This window comes from Balaenoptera physalus, assembly GCF_965194825.1.
Source record: "Balaenoptera physalus genome assembly, chromosome: 11".
Taxonomy (NCBI): Eukaryota; Metazoa; Chordata; class Mammalia; order Artiodactyla; family Balaenopteridae; genus Balaenoptera; species Balaenoptera physalus.
Genome location: NC_138896.1, coordinates 4,432,962 through 4,451,307, shown reverse-complemented (window position 1 = coordinate 4,451,307; position 18,346 = coordinate 4,432,962). Strand labels below are relative to the sequence as shown.

The window sequence follows — 18,346 nt, the reverse complement described above, 5'->3', positions numbered from 1 at the left end:
TCAGGAAATTATAATTGATACGTTATGATCATCTAATCTTCAGACCCCATTTGAGTGTCACCAGTTGTCCCAATAATACCCTTTATAGCAAGGGGATCCAGTCCAAAATCACATGTTGCATTTTGTTGTCATGTCTCGTCTCTAGTTTTCTTCAATTTGGAACACTTTTGTCGCTTTCTTTGACTTTCGTTGCTTGACACGTTTGCAGATTATAAGGCAATGATTTTGTACAATACCTCCCAATTTGCGTTTTTTTGTCTGATGCTTCCTCGTGATTACAATCAGGTTATGTATCTTTGGCAGTAATATCACAGAAGTGGTGCTGAGTTGTTCTCAGTGGATCCTACCCGGTTGCACATAATTTTTTTTAGATCCCCTTAATTAATTTTGATTACTTGATTAAGGCAGAGTTATAGGTCAGTGTCTTAGTCTGTTCTGGCTGCTAACAAATACCATATACTGGGTGCTTATAAATAAACATTTATTTCTCACAGTTCTGGAGGCTGGGAAGTCCAAAATCAAGGTGCTGACAGATTTAGTGTGTGGTGAGGACCTACTTACTGGTTCACAGATGGCTGTCTTCTCACTGTGTACTCACATGGCAGAAAGGGTAACGGATCTCTCTGGGGTCTCCTCTATAGAGACACTATTCCCATTCATGAGGGCTCCATCCCACGGCCTAGTCACCTCTCAGAGACCTCACTGTCAATTATGTGGAACTTTTAGTGAACTGTTTAAAGTGCTGTAATACCAGTGTTTCTATAAGCTACTCTGAAGCCTTATTTAGCATAATGTTCTAGTAGTATGTTTAAGTGAAGCCTTTGCATCTATGACATATGAATTTTGTGGGTAATACACATATTCAGTCTATAGAAGTTGGGTTCTCTAGGAAGTGGACTTTGAAATTAGCATACAAGAAGTTGATTACGGAATGCTCTTGGGATTAACCTCTGTGGAAGCAGAATTGGGCAGAAAGAGAAGTTGAGCTTCAAGTAGTACCAGCAAAGGCCTCAGCTGACCCCACGAGGAACTATGGAGATGGGACGGCTCTTCAGAGCTCTCTTGTTATGGGGACACCTGAACTTGAACTTTGTACACCCATGTTGATCATCCATTGGATGTGAACTGCTCCTAAATGAGATGTGACCTTGGATGAGGCAGTTCTCTTCAGCTTTGGTAACTCCCAAAGAGGGCTGACCCACCAAGGACCATTTTCTGCCATCAATCCCAGCACCTATGGATAAATCTGTCCTTCCTGAAGGAGTCTCTGGGCAGCACATCACAGACTCCAACACAGTGGTGTCTGTCGGGATTCTCCACTGCAAGTTACTCTTTGTTCCCATTGTAATTACTAAGTGCTTTACACACAAGTACCTTCAGACTATGAAATTATTCTATTTATCATCAAAATTTTTACTGATTGAATGATTGCTATCAATATGAATTCATGATTTCTTCTTTTAATTAAATAGGTTACTTAAATCTGTTACTATCTTTAATTAATTTGATGTTCAAATTGTCCTAAATTTTGCCAGTTGGAAACTTTTCCAACTGGCCTCAGTATCCTTACTTTCTTATTCTCTGGCACAAAAAGATGTTTCAAGCTCATATTCTATTTTCCTTGCACCAGACTTGAAATCAACCATTTCTCCAAGGAACTCTGCTTCCTTTTAGGAGAAAGTAGTATTTAGAAATCAGGATCTGAGCCCTGTGTGTACTCACTACTATTTTTACCTCCTTTCAGTATTTCCCAATCTTATCTGGATTTATCTCACTTATCACTGTTCTGTATCCATGTTATGCCTGTGGTGACCCCTGACCCCTGACCTCCATAACATTGCTCATCCTTGAGAGTTCATACCCAAGGAGACTTGAGTGAGTATGGGTGTAGGGCAGAAAATAATATCACTCATAAAATGACATTTAATGAATCTTCACAACATGCCGACAATTCTTTGTGTTTGTTTTTTATTGCTGCTGTAAAAAATAATTACAATCTTTGTGGCTTAAAACAACAAAAATTTATAATTTTGACACTAGGCATAAAGATAATGACTTATAAAGCTGTAATGATGCCTTAACCCAGCTCCTCATACCTAGTTTGTTTCCTCAAGGAGGAATCCGTGGAATTCAGATCGTGATTACTGGCCAATCCTAGTATTCCCGGTCTGATACTGGACCTGGCATCTGGTAAGGTCTTGGAAGGATACAGGTCTACTGAATGGAAAGTAAAGACAGGAACCCATCCCCCTCTCCAAGCTGATGTAATGAATGGAATTCAACTATGGCAATTTATTTATTTAAGATGTTAGGGAATTATTTCCATAAGAGTAAATATGGAGGTGAGAGGAAGTATAATGTCTTATCAGATATTAAAATTTTAGGAAGAATGAATTTATTATATTCTTGCCATGAACTGTTAGCTAAGACCAGGTCCTTTAGAACGAGTGGCCGAATGGCTTTTTTTATGGGTTGCTGTGTAGAGATGTTTGGCCTCCAGGAGCTGCCAGGGAAGACAGGCCCAGCAGAGGTCGCAAAGGGAGGATCCTTTGGTCACACAGCAGACAGTGTGAAACTTCAAAGTACACGCTCTGAGTCTGGAGTTAAACTATGGGGTTTTAGAGCAATGAGAGATTTTTTAGACAAAATTCCTTTACTGTGCCATTTTCCAAAAGACTGGACATGGGGGTCATTCATGGAAGGCCAAATTATACAACTTCAGTCCACAAATAAAGAGGTACTTGACAATTACCTCTATTTAAAAAGATGTTAGGCAAATCAGTGGCTTTTACTGATTTAAAAAGTTTACTGGAGGAAATGAAGGAAAACTGGAATATATCTCAAGGCCTTGGGGAAATGTGAAGAACAGTCTCCTTTTCCCACAAGGAGTCCCTGGGTAGGGCTCTGCTGGTACAACCTAGGGTGTGATTCCTTTACATCTTTGTGTTTAAACCAGGTTTTCTACATGGTCACTTATGTAGTTGATTTATGTCAATTGTGAAAACTTGGCTTGAGTACACTACATTTTCTGATGCTTTTAAATGTAAGCAGCGATCAGCTCATAAAGCAGCCATGAACATCTATTGTAGGCAAATGAACATCCACACATAAACATACACATGAACTAACAAAATGCAATGTGCTTGTCATTCTTTCTTCTCATCCTTCAAGTTCTTTGTTGTTATGTCTTTAATAAACTTGTTCTTGGCTCCCCTAGCAATTCACTGCTCTTGGTCTGTTACTCTGGTGTGGAATTAGTCTTCTGACTTGAATTACAGTCTAAACTTGGATGCTTCATTATAAACTCACTGAATACAGGAAGTATATCACATGCCTCTTATACACTCACCACCAGGTTAAGTGATATTACTTTGCTCATAGTAAGAACCAGTAAATATCTGTTTAAATAAATGCTTACTGAGCATGGATTGTCAATATCCACCTGCAGACTGATACCAAATGGACTGCCTCTTATTCCTAGATTATCTCCACGTTGATTTTTGCTTTACCAGGAACTGGTTTAATCTCTGGTGATGTGAACTCATTTAACAGGTGCTGCTATGTATTGCATTCACATATTTGCATTCCAAAGACAGACAAATATTTTATTATAATTACCAATGATTTGTTCTTTTCCCCATTATTGTTGCCATTAAATTATTAACAAGAATTGACTGTCTTAGTGAAAATTTCATCAGAGGTCTGTTTTGCTTGGAAGACATTCAGCTAAACTTTTGATCTTATCTTTGTTAGCTAATGACACTTCTTAAATCTCATAAGACCCGCTAGCCTCAGGCTGCTTACATGATGGATACAACACAAACAAATGGAATTTAACTCCACAGAATTGCCATTTGTTGAGGAGATTCAGTTCCTGTAAGAGAGAATTCCTTATGGCGTGCTTCCTGAAGCTGATTGAGAAACAGATAGTCACCAAAGCTGCTAGCTGCCATGCATCTGGTCAGTGATCCCTACTTTCAGTCCAAAGTGTGTTTCCCACCCACTCCAAACTTTCCTTGGGCTTCCAGGGCCCAGCTTGTGGATGGCAGAATCCCGAGAAATGTGTAAACATCCTTCGTCATTTGAAATTGTTTCATAACAGTTGGAGTGAGGAGGGACAAAAGGCCAGTGTGCAATTTGGTTCATAATCATGAAATCCATCAAAGTACAATAAACTAGATATTGTGAAACCAGCATCCTCTCTCCCCAATATCGCTAGATCCTAGAGGATATAAACCTTGATGGATTGTTAGAACAACAGAACCTCATTCAAACTCATGCCAGGGAAGGGCTACAGATTTCCCTAGAAAAAACTGTGGTGTAGGTAAACTTTGTACTTCAAGTGGCCACATGTTTCACACCGCCTCCCTACCTCAATGTCCAGTTCTCTCCCATCTGTGAAAACCAGCTTTTAGGAAAGGTATGGTAATCAAGTGTCACATCACAGAGTAACAAATTTAAGCATATGTATTTCTTTCCCAGGGATAGAAATATTCTAGCCATATCTCTAGTTTGTCCTCTATTGGAAGGATTTTCATGATCAATGTTGGCATATCATGGGAAGTCAGGAGATCTTCATAGCAATCTCGATTACTCTCCCACAGTCTACGTGGCAACCAGAGTGATTTTTTAGAATGACTTAAGGTAGACCATATCTGTTTTCCACTGATTTCTTTTCTCAAGAAGAATAAATTCCAAAATCCTGACAACAGCCTACAAGGCCCTGCTTGATCCTCTGGCTCTCTCACTCCATCTCCCACAGCTCTCTCCAGTGTTCTCTCTGCTGCAGGCACATCAGACTCCTGGAGCCTGCCAAGAACACCTTCCTCAGGACCTTTGCACGCACTTCAATGCTCCCCTCTCAGTGTCTGCACAGCTCATTTCCTCCTTGCTCTTCCAACTCTGCTCAATGTCACCTTACCAGAGTGTCCTGCTCTGGCCACTCTCTCCCCATCAGCACCCCACCCTATCACTCTCTGTCCCCTTTAGCTGCTTTGTTTATGTTTTCATAGAATTTATCTTCGTTTGATGTTGTATGTATGTATTTGTCTGTTGTCTGTTTACCCCCACTAGACGGTATGCTCCATGAACCTGTGTGGACATTGCTATATTTTCAGTACCTAGAACAGTGCCTGGCACTTAAATGGTGCTCAGCAAATGCCTGTTGTGTAAATCCCTGCACCATGCCACATCAGCAGCCCATTTTATTTCATGCTCACAAATAAAAATAAAAGAGGTCTAATGAGTTTATTTGCTGTTGTAACCGTTAGACGCCATAAAAATAATAATGATTTGTTCAGTTCATGACATGCCCTTCACGCATTATTATTTCAATGCTCACCTTTTATAATTTCTGGTTTACAGATGGAAAATAGGCTAAGAGAGGTTGATTACCTTCCCCAGACGTGAGTGCTGGACTGAACAAACAGACCTGGAAGTTCAAATCATTGTTCTGCAACTTGATAGCTGTGTAACCCAGAGCTAGTTACTTAAGCTCTCCGAGCCCCAGTTTCCCCAGATATTAAATGGACGTAACTCCTAAAGCCAATAGAAAGTATTAGGACAAGATCTGACACATTGCAGGGTCAGGGCCCAGAGCATAAAGTAGACACTTCTCTAGGTTGTATAAGCAACAGAAGTTTAATCAAAGGAATTGGTTACACTGCTGAGAGAACAACTAAGAAGCCAAACGGGTGGCACAGTGAGGTAACTCAGGAGTTAGTATCAGCAGAAAACTGTGGGCCTGGGGCACGTGGAGGAGGGGGAGGTCTTACCAGAACCAAGCAGCCACTCCTGAGAGCTGGGAGCCATGGAGGAGACTCAGACCCCCAAGAAGCAGAGAGGGACGGGGCCACACAATGCAGCATCTCCCCATCTGCCTCCGGAGCCCCTCACTGGCCAAACCTACTCAGAGGGCAACCCAGAGGGCAGTGGAGCCTGGGAAGGGGGCTTCCTGGGAACCAAGAAGAGGGTCTTGGGAGGTGTGGGTCTTGGGTCTGAGAGCAGTCAGGCTTTCGACAGGCTCAGCAAATAAGCACAAACAGTAGTTATTATTCCCCAGTGGACAGCCTGGACCTCAAATCCACCTTCTCCGACTTCCATTTCTCCTGTTCCTTAGGAATTGGATCGGCCATATGAACAAATCTTCAGTGCAATGTTACGTTCTATAACCAACTTCATCTAAATCGTAGAGATTTTATGTTGATTATTTTTCCTTAAAGACTAAAAATATTCTGTCTTCTCTCCAGAGTCAACACACACATGGGGTTCAGGGAATTCCCAGAAAACTAGCTTCCTTGAGTAAATCTGTGTGGCAGTTAATCACACCAGGCTCTGCTTTTGGAGCAGATGCCTTACAAAGCAGCAGGCTCGACTAGGCTTGCAGCTTGGTCATGAGTCTCGGGGTTCGAGGGGATGACTGTTTTTCTTGTGGCTGTGGCCCAATATCTACAGTGTCTAGCACCTAGTAGGCACTCAAAAACTCTTTGGTGAAGAATGAAAAAAACCTGGGGTCACCTTTGGCTCCACCCACCTCACTGAGAGTGAGCATCTCACCCCTGACCAAACCTGTATTTCTTCTGCATCCCTGCACTTATCTTGCCTCCAGAGCCAGCCGGTATCACTCGAGGGACGACGTCATGCCGCACCCGAGTACTTCAGCAACCCTCTGTTTCCTTCCACCCTTGTCCCCTACCAAACCATTCTCCTTCCTGCAGCCGGAGTGATCTTCCTGAAGCACAAATCGCATCAGGCCAAGTAGAGCTTCTCCTGCCCCCTCTCCAGTCCTTCCTGAGACACAGCCTAGATGCCTTTGCACAGTGTCAGAGGTCCCTTTGGTCCCCACCCTGCCCAGATCAGCTGCTTCTCCCACCACAGGCATCTCGTGGTTCCCTCACGATCCACGCTTTCCTTCTTCCCTCCGCTAGGAAGACTCCTTGCTGCCTTGTCCACTTTTAAGATTATATCCCAAAACCACCTTCTCAGAGGGATCCTGTCTCACTTTGTAGCACCTTTAGCTGCTTCCTTCTCTGGGTTTCCACTGCACCAACCAGCTGTGATGATTTGTGTTTCGGCATGCTGGAGGCATGTTCAAAATGTGGTCAGTTTTGTTGAAGGAGCCCTAAGGTCTTATTCTGCCAAGGAAGAAATTATCTTATCTCCGTGTTGTTGATGTGTCCTCTGAATTTTATCCCATGTCCTTTTCCTCCTCTCTGTGCTGTTGGCAACACCCTGGGCCAGGCCCTTGTCTCCTCATGTCCACATTATTACCTTGGTCGGTCATCTGAGGCATTGCACTTCATAATGCAGATGGTCCTCATAAGGCACGGCCTTATTAGCTTTCCTGAATCCTTCAAAGAGCCTTGCACAGTGCTGGTTTCATATATATTTCACAGAATTACACCTTACTCCAAAAAATATTTTAAGAGACTTAGGAAGGATTGAAAGTGAAATAAGGTAGACAAGACACCTTAAAGAATATAGCTATCATCAAATTACCAAATATTTATTGAGCCTACTATGTTCCAAGATGATGCAAGGCACCGGATGTACAAAGTTAAACAAAAGTCAGTCCCTGTCCTCAAGAAGCTTTCCCTTCCTTTTCTGGTTTGCTGGAATAAACATTGCCAGGAAGTTTTCTTCCTTTAGGAAACATCCAAATAAATAAACATAGATAAGTAAACTTTATGTATACATCCCACTGGCAAGGTATTAGATAGAAAGCGTAGGTTCCTGAGTTCCGTAATGAAATGATTCGCTTTTGAACTTTCATGTTGCTTTCCTCTTAGTTGTTACCATCCAAGATTTCTGTGCCTTTTTTGATAGTTTCTGTTTTGGTGGCGTTGTTTTGTTTTTGTAGTCGGTAACCTGGTGTTCCGAAAAGTTATTCAGAGACTTATTCCATCCCGGTCCCTGTGCACTCCCGTTCTATTCTAAGACGGTTAAAACAAGGTTTGCTTCCCTTTACAAGGCTGCTGTATTCACACTTTCAGTCCTGCCACATGCATCATGCTGTCACGGAAATACTTCCAGGGCCCATTTGGAAACAGATTGATTATTTTGAACAGGAAAGGTGTGTCTTGGGAAAAACAAATGAATCAAATGGAAAAATGAATTAACATCATGAAATTTACCTTCCCAGCTGGAGACATGATATATTCATGAGTTCCTTAGAGACAATCCTCTTATAAGAATTCACTCTTAAAGAAAGTCTGCAGTTAGGTGGAGTCAGAGCTCAGCTTGAAATGTATTTATATATGAATGAAAAGTGCCCCTTGAAGGAAAAAGTTTAGAACCAGAAATTTTTGTTTCTTGTGAAGGGTGCTTGGAATTGACAACTGGTTACCACAGGCTCTCATTCCAGGGCTTCTAAAGTCTGTGTGATATTCTTAATGGGACTTGGCATCTGCAAAAGTCTCAGTTCAGTCCATTGACATTTATTGGCACCTACAAGGCATTGTGGTATTCTACAGGGCTATAAAGCAATAAAACAATATCTTCAGTTCTGTTAATAAGAAAAATAGATATCTAAGTTAATAAGGAGGAAAAGTTTTGTCTGGGGTTTCCTGGTGATTAATTAAGACTCTCATGACCAAAAGTATTATCATTAAGTATAACGTAGGTGGAACACAGACTATGGCCACTTGACTTACAGATGACGTGCCCAAGAGATGAGAAGTAGGGGTGTCCTAAGGTTCTCGCTTCCCCATTTCAGAGCACCAGGGAAAAGTGAGTGACAGGCGTGCCTTGTTCAATTACAGGTACATCCTCTTCCTCCATCCTATGTCCTCCCAGGTTCTAGGTATAAGCAAGGTGAAGTCAGAATGATTCTATTAGCAACCCTATTCAACTATGCTGACCACACTGTAGGCTAATTAGTGGCCTTCCTGGACTACCTGGGACCCTAATCACCACATAGGACATTATGTTTTTAATGTAAAAATATTCCAAGCCATCCACTTACTAAAACATTAATTTTTTTAATGCAGCACATTCCTCTGCGGGGTGCTACCTATGCAGGGCTTTGCATGCAGTGGGTTCTCAGGTCTGTAAAATGAATGACTGAGAGCAAATTTCCCCCAAGGTCACGTAGGGCTGAGTCTGAGCTGGAGGTGGATTTCTCTTGCCCACCACGTAAATGACACGAATATGAAGAAGCCATGCAAAAAGCTCAGGCCCATTGAGCCAAGGTCGGTAAAGAATAAAATTGTAAAGGAATTAAATATTTTCATCCTCTTCCTCCCAGTTACAAGCAGTGGGTTGTTAAGGTAGGTGGATCTCTCTGTATTCACACGTATATATTATATATAAAGAGAGAGTCAGATTAAAGAAGGCATGGGTGCATTTGAATATAGGCGTATGGTCCAAGCGAATTTTCCCTTACAAGTAGTATTAGTGTGGCCTCAAAAATGATTTACAGATGAAAACAAACATTTAAACTAAGAGCATTAGTTTACATTACATTAATTTCTGGATCACTTGGGAAAATGACACCCATTTTAGTTAAGTGTGAAAGAATGCAATTGGTAATTATATTTTTTCATGGTTAGTAAGTAGTCCAATTTCAAAGACTGCATTATTAAAAACAAAATGAGAATCCTTTCTGGGATATTATATTTCCTGCTTCTATTTTTCTTGCTCAGATTTTTTTAACACGAAAGTTACACAATTTTGGGAAAAAGCAAAACAAACGTCTATGCAGGCATTATTCACTTTCAGCAAACGTGTGCATGGTGGTCACCTTTGGAGGGCCGAAGTTCACATCCAGATTTGGCCAAGGGTAGCTGTTGGGCCATCCTGGATGTTGATGGATGGGTGTTCCGGAGTGTAGGCTGATTGTGATCTCTTAAACGTGCTACCTCCCGAGGGGAGAGGGCTATTTAGCGAGATGAAATAGTACTCTGTCACAACTTCCTCACTCACGGTTCGATCCTGGAAAATTCTTCCCCAGAGCTGTCATTGAAATCATTACATTCAGAATTAAATATGGTGTAACGGAGCAGCTGACAAGGCCCTGAAGTACTATTGACACATCAGGTCTCACATTAATAATCAGCTTTTCCATACGGTGCATATGAAAACGCCTGCGAATCTGGGTTCTTTTTTGTCCCTTTGGAATGTTCCTGATTTGCCTCCATAGGCTGGTCTTGTGCCACACAGCCTGACCGAATGAGTGGTGCCCTTATCCTTCTCCCTTCTCCCTTTTGTCACTGACATCACCTTAAAAACCTTCCCAACTCATGTCCCTTGCAGCCCAGAGACCCTCTTTGGAAGCCCCTGCCTGCCAGGTCTTCTTGCTCACCACCAGTGATTAAGCCCTTAGACTCATACTTCCGCCTCACATATGTCGTATCCACCACTGCGGTCCTAACTGCCCTTCTGCCTCCTATCCCGTCAAATCTTGCAGCTTTAGTCTTCTCTTGGCTTCCTCCTCTTTGTAATCCCTCCAGCATCCTCCCACCGTCCCCGCAGAGGCAGCATGATGCAGGGAAAGGAGAACGGGCTTTCCAGCGCAGAGATTTCAGCCCATGCCCTGTGTCTGCCTCTGCCCACTTACACAGATGTCTTGCATGTGATAACCTCACAGAACCCCAATTTCCCATCTGTAAACATTCCCTCACAGGGACCCGGGGAAATAAACCTCCATTCCTGTTGTGCTTTATTTCCATCTCTCTGTGAACTGCCTTGGCAACGCTAAGCAACTTTTACAGTAAAAAACTTGAACATTTTAGCTGTGTCTAGTGAAATCAATAAAAAGTTACAACCCATTTCCTATGTCTTCAATACCCTCTGAGACTGTGAGGAATTTAACTAGGAGATTTTAAGGAAACTAAATGTTGACCCCATAGCAGTGAAGATGTTTGTTATTAGTTTAGTAACATATTTCTCTTTGAAGAAAAAACTAGGTGATAGTATTTTCTTCTTAGGCCCAAGTCTTAGACACTGAGTGTCTATAATAAATCACCCCTTAAAGAAATAAAATATAAAACTCTCTAAGGCAGAGGTTGGCAAACTTTTACTGTAAGGGCCAGATAGTGAATCTTTTAGGCATTGCACACCATATCGCCTCTGTCACAGCTACTCAACTCTGCTATTGTAGCACAGTAATACACAAATGAATGTGTGTGTTCCAATAAAACTTTATTTACACAAACATGCAACAAGCTACATTTGGCCCATGGACCATCAAGTTTGCCACCTCCTACGTAAGTCATGAATGGAGATGACAGTGACCATAGTGATTCAGAAAACCAGATTTTTTTAGTGAAGGGTGGGTTTTAGATAATTCTTCTATGATAATTCTGGAATTATTAAGGTTTTTTGGTTAATACTGAATGCCATCACTTTGTGGGGGGGGGAGTAGATGGGGGGAGCAGAGACTGTGCAAGTTTTCTAGATGGAAAAATTAGTCAGCTCAGTGTATTTGAATCTTGAATAAACTGGCCTTTGTAAGTAGATTTGGGTTCTCTAGGTTGGCTGTTAGTGAACCCATCCTGTCTTCCCGCTCCTGGAACAGAGAAAGGACGAATTAGGGGAATCAGAAAGCCTGAGAAACGGGAGAAATAACAATAGCAATGACTACCATTTATTAAGCTGTCCTCCCCATCACAAACTATGACCATATTATCCCCATTTTACAGAATACGTGAAGTTTTAGTTGAGAGAGGATGAATACTTTGCCAGGATCACACAGTAAGTGTCAGAGCCAGCTGTATTGCTTTCTCCTTGGCCACAATACTTCCCTCAAGAAAAGTAACCTGCTTTCCCTGGGACAACCACTTTCTTCAGGTTTAGAACCAGAGAAGGCAGTGGGGTGGGGAGACTCACCTCTTCCTCCTTCTAGCTTTCCTTTCCAGTAGCTGTTATGTTTAAAACACAAACAATAAATGCCTCGTGTCAACCTCTACTGCGTGCCGGGCATAAAGCTTTCATTCTATTACAAAAGCTATTTTCTTCCCATTTCCAGGACTGCAAAGAGACAAGGGAATGGAACTTCAGACAATTAAGAAATGTGCCCTAGGTAGCACCAAGAGTTAATTGCAGAGTCAGAATCTCATCACAATTCTCACCAACGCCGAAGCATTGTCTGCACATACAACTGCGGTAGAGCTTAGAAGTTAAACTCCCAGGCTCTTCAGCCAGACTGACTGGTTCAAATCTCAACCCACTGGTTACTAGTTGTATCACCCTGGACAAATTGCTTAATGATCTTGTGTCTTAGTTTCCTGATTTGTCAAATTAGGATGCTGATAATGATTTCCCTCTCACAGTTTGTTATAAGGAGTAAAACAATAACATGCATATCATAAATAGCACGGGCTTGGCTTTCTCCATAGACTATAAGCTCTATGAGCGCAGGAGTCTGTTTTGTTTGCTGTTGTGTCTTTAACACTTAGAATAATGCCCAGCACACAGTAGGCAATATTGTTGCAGGAAGGAAAAAGGTTCAAACAAACGAGCCTTTAGATTAAGTTGTGACTGGGTTCAAAGCCAGCATGAAAAAAACATGGTTCTCCTTTTTCTTTGCTTTTTTTTGGTATAACTTGAATTTGATACATAAAATTTAATATGTCTTTGAAATCACAGCATGAAGTGTAATAATGGAAACTAGCAACTGTCTTGGTTATTTCGATACTCCTGACAATAGTGGATGTTGGTACAAAGCTGAGGCTTGTAGCACATAGCTTTGGACACACTCCCCTAATTCTTTGCTATTCCTAAAGGAGCCTGCTTATGTACTTCATTTTAAAATTCCTTTCATCCTTTTTCTTTAAATCTAATAAGTCTGTCATTATCACACAGATTTTACCTCCAAAAGTTTATTTTTACCAAACTTGTGTCGTATTTAATACTGTGGATTCCAGATCCAAGTCAGTGTTTAGTGGCAACAGCTGCCGGGAGTCACTGTCATAAATGAATTATGGTCTCCTTTCGCTGGCAAGATTGCTTTTGATGTCTACACTTCAGCACTGATGGAGGCTCCAGAGAGCAGCAATGCCTCCAGAGAAAAGGGTAAACTCATCCCCCAGCTTGAACGTGTACAAAGAGGAGCGTGTACAGGAAGTATGGGGATGGCGGTGCCTTTGGAACAAACAGTTCTTGCAGGTGGATTTATGTCCAGGCTTCCGGGAAGCTGAGCCCCATGTATTCCCAAGAACACCACCTAGACACACTGTCATACCTTGGCAGAAAAACATTTTCAAGGCTTTATTGGATTTATGATCATATTCATTCTGAGTGTTGAGAAACTGACACCCCTAACAATAGCAAAGCACTGGGGTTCTAATCTTTCTCCCTGGCTTGCGCTGTATACATTTATTTTCATTAAGATTAAGTATCTCACAGAATTCCACAGTGGCAGCTTATGTAACTACCTCCTTAGAATGCTCTATCTTCAACAATATGCCTACCAAAGAATCCTTTAAAGACCTCAGTAGCTGGAGAGGCCAAAAAGAATCATTGTTTTTATTTGTTTTAATGTAGAATCCTCTACATGGTTTATGTTAAGCAATTGAAGTGAATAAGTTTTAAAGTTTCTTCTGCTTACAATCAAAATAATTTAGATGTATTAGTCTGATTTGTAATTTTCTTCAAGTTAAGAAGAACTGAGTGTCTAATACATTTGGGAAACATTCATAAATGAAAGATTTGCTCCAGTTTACAATATCTATCTATTTGACTATTCTGTAAACCAAACTATAAATTGAGCCGTAAGCCAAAGAGTTAAAGAATGCTGTGAGGTTTGACTTTCTCAGTGAAGACTTCGATTTTCCAGGAACCCAGAAGTAAAATTTAGTTTTGAGGTCAACATCATGAAATAAGAATTCGGCCCAAAATGACAGCAATAAAGAGAAATAAGATTTACCCTGAGATAGCTTATACATAAAGTATGATGAGCCTGGACATATGGTAAAATACCCTGCTGTTTAATTTCCTGTTGAAATAATAGCTAAAAATTTGTTATGCATGAGAAATTATGTGCAAAGCATCTTATGTGTATTATTTTATTTCATCACTGTGTAGTATTTTTTTTTTAACATCTTTACTGGAGTATAATTGCATTACAATGGTGTGTTAGTTTCTGCTTTATAACAACTGTGTAGTATTATTATTCTCATGTACTGATAGAGAAAAAGAGAGGAAAATAGAGATCTGTAAAGGTCAAGTAATTTGCCAGAGGTTACAAAGGTAAGGAAGTAGCATAGCCAAGATTCAAACCTAGATAATTTGCCTCTGGAGCCTGAATTCTTGCCCATGACATAAGCCTAAATTACTGATGACGTTGGCAATAAATACGTTTCAGTTAAATATGAAAATAATGACATATGGACAACTTATAAATGTAGCTCTATTATAGGTAGTATAACAGATAATAAAATTGTAGTCAGAATAAACAAAAACATTTGTCTTACACCCCTAAAAAAGCAATTCTACATTTTTAGAGGGCAGGATTTCAGGTATTGATGACTTCACATTACCCTATAAGCTCTGTTTTTGTTTCTGCATCCAAGGTTAGTATTTCCACATCTTATTTGAATTCATTGATCAACCAACAAAAACCTCTGTAAGCACTGTTATTCTTTTTTAAAAATCTAGACAGGACAAATCTGACCTTCAAAGAAGTTACGAAAATTGACCACCATCAGGCAGCAAGTTGGTAGCAAAAGTGAAATTCCAACCCAAGTTTTAGGATTTCAAGTCTAATGAATTATTTCCCACCTTTAGCTATAAAGGTGACAGAGTGAGAACAAAAATGGTTTGTGAAATCTCCTTAACACTATACTTCTTTTTTCTTCTCACAGGTCGCTACCCTCAGGAGAACAAGGGAACCTACATCCCAGTCCCTGTGGTCTCCGAGCTGCAGAGTGGCAAGTGGGGAGCCAAAGTTATCATGAGAGAGGACAGGTCTGTCCGTCTGTCTGTCCAGTCTTCTTCAGACTGCATTGTGGGGAAGTTCCGCATGTATGTTGCTGTCTGGACCCCCTATGGTGTAATCCGCACCAGCCGAAACCCAGAAACAGACACGTACATTCTCTTCAATCCTTGGTGTGAAGGTAAGGGCCAGGGATTTATTTGCTCATTACAAAAATAGTTCCTATATTTCTAATGCATCTCTTTTTGGATGATAGCAAAATTATTCTAGGAGACATGTCCCTTTCCTACATACACTTTCCACGTTTTAAAGATAGAAAAAGATACAAAATTTGTCCTCATTGTATATGAGGATGTAACCTGAAGTTAATGCTGCTATAGATTTATTCCAGAAAACAATTGAAGATTGCCTAAAGCTGCACAATTAGTTAACTGTGGAGCTATATGTTGACGGTATCACCTCTGTGTATGTTATTGCTCTGTAAACAAAAAGGGTTTCTTTAACTTGACTTTCAAAACTATTAGGATCCAGAAGATGTGGTATATATATATATATATATATATATATATATATATATATATATATAGTCTCAGCCATAACAAAGAACAAAATTTTGCCACTTGCAGCAACGTGGATGGACTTGGAAGGCGTTATGCTAAGCGAAATCAGACAGAGAAAGACAAACACCGTATGATACCACTTATATGTGGAATCTAAAAAATGCAAACTAGTGAATATAACAAAAAGAAGCAGACTCCCAGAGAACAAACTAATGGTTACCGGTGGGGAGAAGGAAAAGGGAGGGGTAGTATAGCAGTAGGGAATTAAGAGGTACAAACAATTAGGTATAAAATAAGCTGCAAGGGTACATTGTACAATGTGAGGAACATAGCCAATATTTTATAATAACTATAAATGGAGTATAACCTTTAAAAATTGTGAATCACTGTATTACATATGTACAGCTGTAACTTATATTGTACAGCAACTATACTTCAATTTTTTTTAAAAAACTATTAGGATCCATAATCTGGCTTCAGAAAAATAGAATAAAGTTGACCCCGTCTATAGTGGAACTAATTTCTCTGTCTCCTTAATTCAAGAAGAGAAAGCCTGAATGTCTAACGGATTCCCCAAATTTGTTTATATGCATAGTGTGTGCAAAATTCATAAACCGTAATTCTGGATATGCAAACACGTAACTTGATTTTAATATAATACAACTTAATCTCTACTGCTATTTTGAGCCTTCCCTTCTGGCTGCTGCAGAAGCTTAATCTAGTTATATTCAAATAAACTCAGTCAAGTCCAAGGATTTCTCTACCAATCCAATTTAAAAACTCAGTCACACACAGTATTTTTCCCTATCCCCATCTCTGCTCTTCCTTATCTGCCCCCTGCTTCCATACTTGGCATGAGGCTGATTTTAAGTTCCAGAGGCAGATGCAAATGTTGTAGCAAAATTGAGGGAAGAGAGTCCACTTTTAGATCTTAAGAAATAAGGTAATGAAACATATAAAAGCTGATGCGACCAAAAACTTCTCACATCATCTTATTCCATATGCATTGCTCTCCAGTATCTTCCAAAATGGGTCTGTATTAGTGCTGATTTTGAACGTGAGAGTTGCACTTGAATCAGGCTTGATCCGAACTTACATATAGATAATAAGTGAACAACAATGTTTTCTACTCCTTATAACATAAACCTGGATCCTACTGACCTTTTCTTTGAACTGTCTATTCCAATAGATGGCACTGAGCTAATCCTATACTCTCCACTCACCACCTCCATCATCCTATACCCAATAATCCTTATCTATGAGACAAACGTTCAAGGTTGATGGTGACAGGAGATGCTACCTGGGCCATGTGCAGTTCAAAGGTACAGGGATCTGTTTATAGTAACCTTGCCAACCAGATACAACTGCAAATGAGTGGATGATGGAGAAGACTGAGGGGAGTGCGGGGGTAGAGACAAACTAAGATTTTGAAAATGTTTACTTGGAGGTAACTGTAGATACGCAACCAGAAATAACCGGAGATATCCTGATATGTAAGATGAGAATCAGAGATGTGAATTTGGGACTTATCTGCACCTTTGGAGAAAATATAGATAAAGAAGGAAAGAAGTTGTCCTATCAAGCCCTAAAGAACCCCAGCATTTAGGGGTCTAACAGAGTAGGAATCAGCAAAGGAGGCTGAGATGGTGGAATACATAGGTGGTGGTCTAATGTAAGAAAATTGTTTTTTTTTTAACATCTTTATTGGAGTATAATTGCTTTACAATGGTGTGTTAGTTTCTGCTTTATAACAAAGTGAATCAGTTATACATATACATATGTTCCCATATCTCTTCCCTCTTGCATCTCCCTCCCTCCCACCCTCCCTATCCCACCTCTCTAGGTGGTCACAAAGCACAGAGCTGATCTCCCTGTGCTATGCGGCTGCTTCCCATTAGCTATCTATTTTACGTTTGGTAGTGTATATATGCCCATGCCACTCTCTCACTTTGTCACATCTTACCCTTCCCCCTCCCCATATCCTCAAGTCCATTCTCTAGTAGGCCTAGTAGGGATGTCTTTATTCCCATCTTGCCACTAGGTTCTTCATGACCTTTTTTTTTTTTTTCCCTTAGATTCCGTATATATGTGTTAGCATACTGTATTTGTTTTTCTCTTTCTGACTTACTTCACTCTGTATGACAGACTCTAACTCCATCCAAGAAAATTGTATTTTAAAAAGGCATACTTATAAAATAGGTAAACCAAGAATTTGTTATTGATTTTATTTGCATTACTAAAAGAAAATCATACAACTTAATATAACTATCCAACACCCTAAGGTATTTAAAGAATGATATGATCTGCCCAAACTTTGGTTTATTAACAGCTTTTCTGGATTACATCATCTGTGTATAATGGGACACACGTCTACATGCATTCACACTTATGTGGCCTCTCTTCTAGAGGTGAAAAGGGTTAGTCATGTTGCCTGACATATAGACTTTACAGGAGGACCATTCAGGAGGTGGATGGTCTAATAACCTTCAACTACCTGCTCGTTGCCTTGGTCTTCCATCGTAGCCATGGCGAGCAGCTTGCAGATGCCTCTGCTCCGAAAGAGTGACGTAGATCTAGAGATGACAGGGTGCTGGCACTAGACGCTGCGTTACAGAGAAGGAGCAGAGGGGCACTGCTCCTAGGCATTGCTGATCAGCGGAAGGTGGGAATAAAACCAGAGAGTTCTAGTAGGCACTTGAATAGGTGAGTCTAGAGCGCAAAGGAGATGGCTGAGCTAGAGATATAAATATGATCGCCAGCAGGAGCGAACGGCAAGTTTAAAGGAAGAACAAGGATGGATTTAGTATAACCAACAATTAGAGTCTAAACAAAGGACAGGGAGATTGACAAAGAGTAGCCAGTGGGGTAAAAGGGAATCAGAAGAACATGGTGTCACAGAGTCAGATAATCAATT

At 40.5% G+C, this 18,346-nt stretch overlaps 1 protein-coding gene across 2 annotated transcripts in view; it reads left to right on the top strand.

Annotated features, from left to right (window-relative positions):
- Positions 1-18,346, top strand: part of F13A1 (coagulation factor XIII A chain) — a 180,964-nt gene that overhangs the window by 28,935 nt on the left and 133,683 nt on the right. For both annotated transcript variants that reach the window (XM_082413293.1, XM_082413292.1), the window contains exon 4: positions 14,802-15,053. In XM_082413293.1, the coding sequence (XP_082269419.1) occupies positions 14,802-15,053 (252 nt within the window). The remainder of the gene's footprint in view (positions 1-14,801; positions 15,054-18,346) is intronic.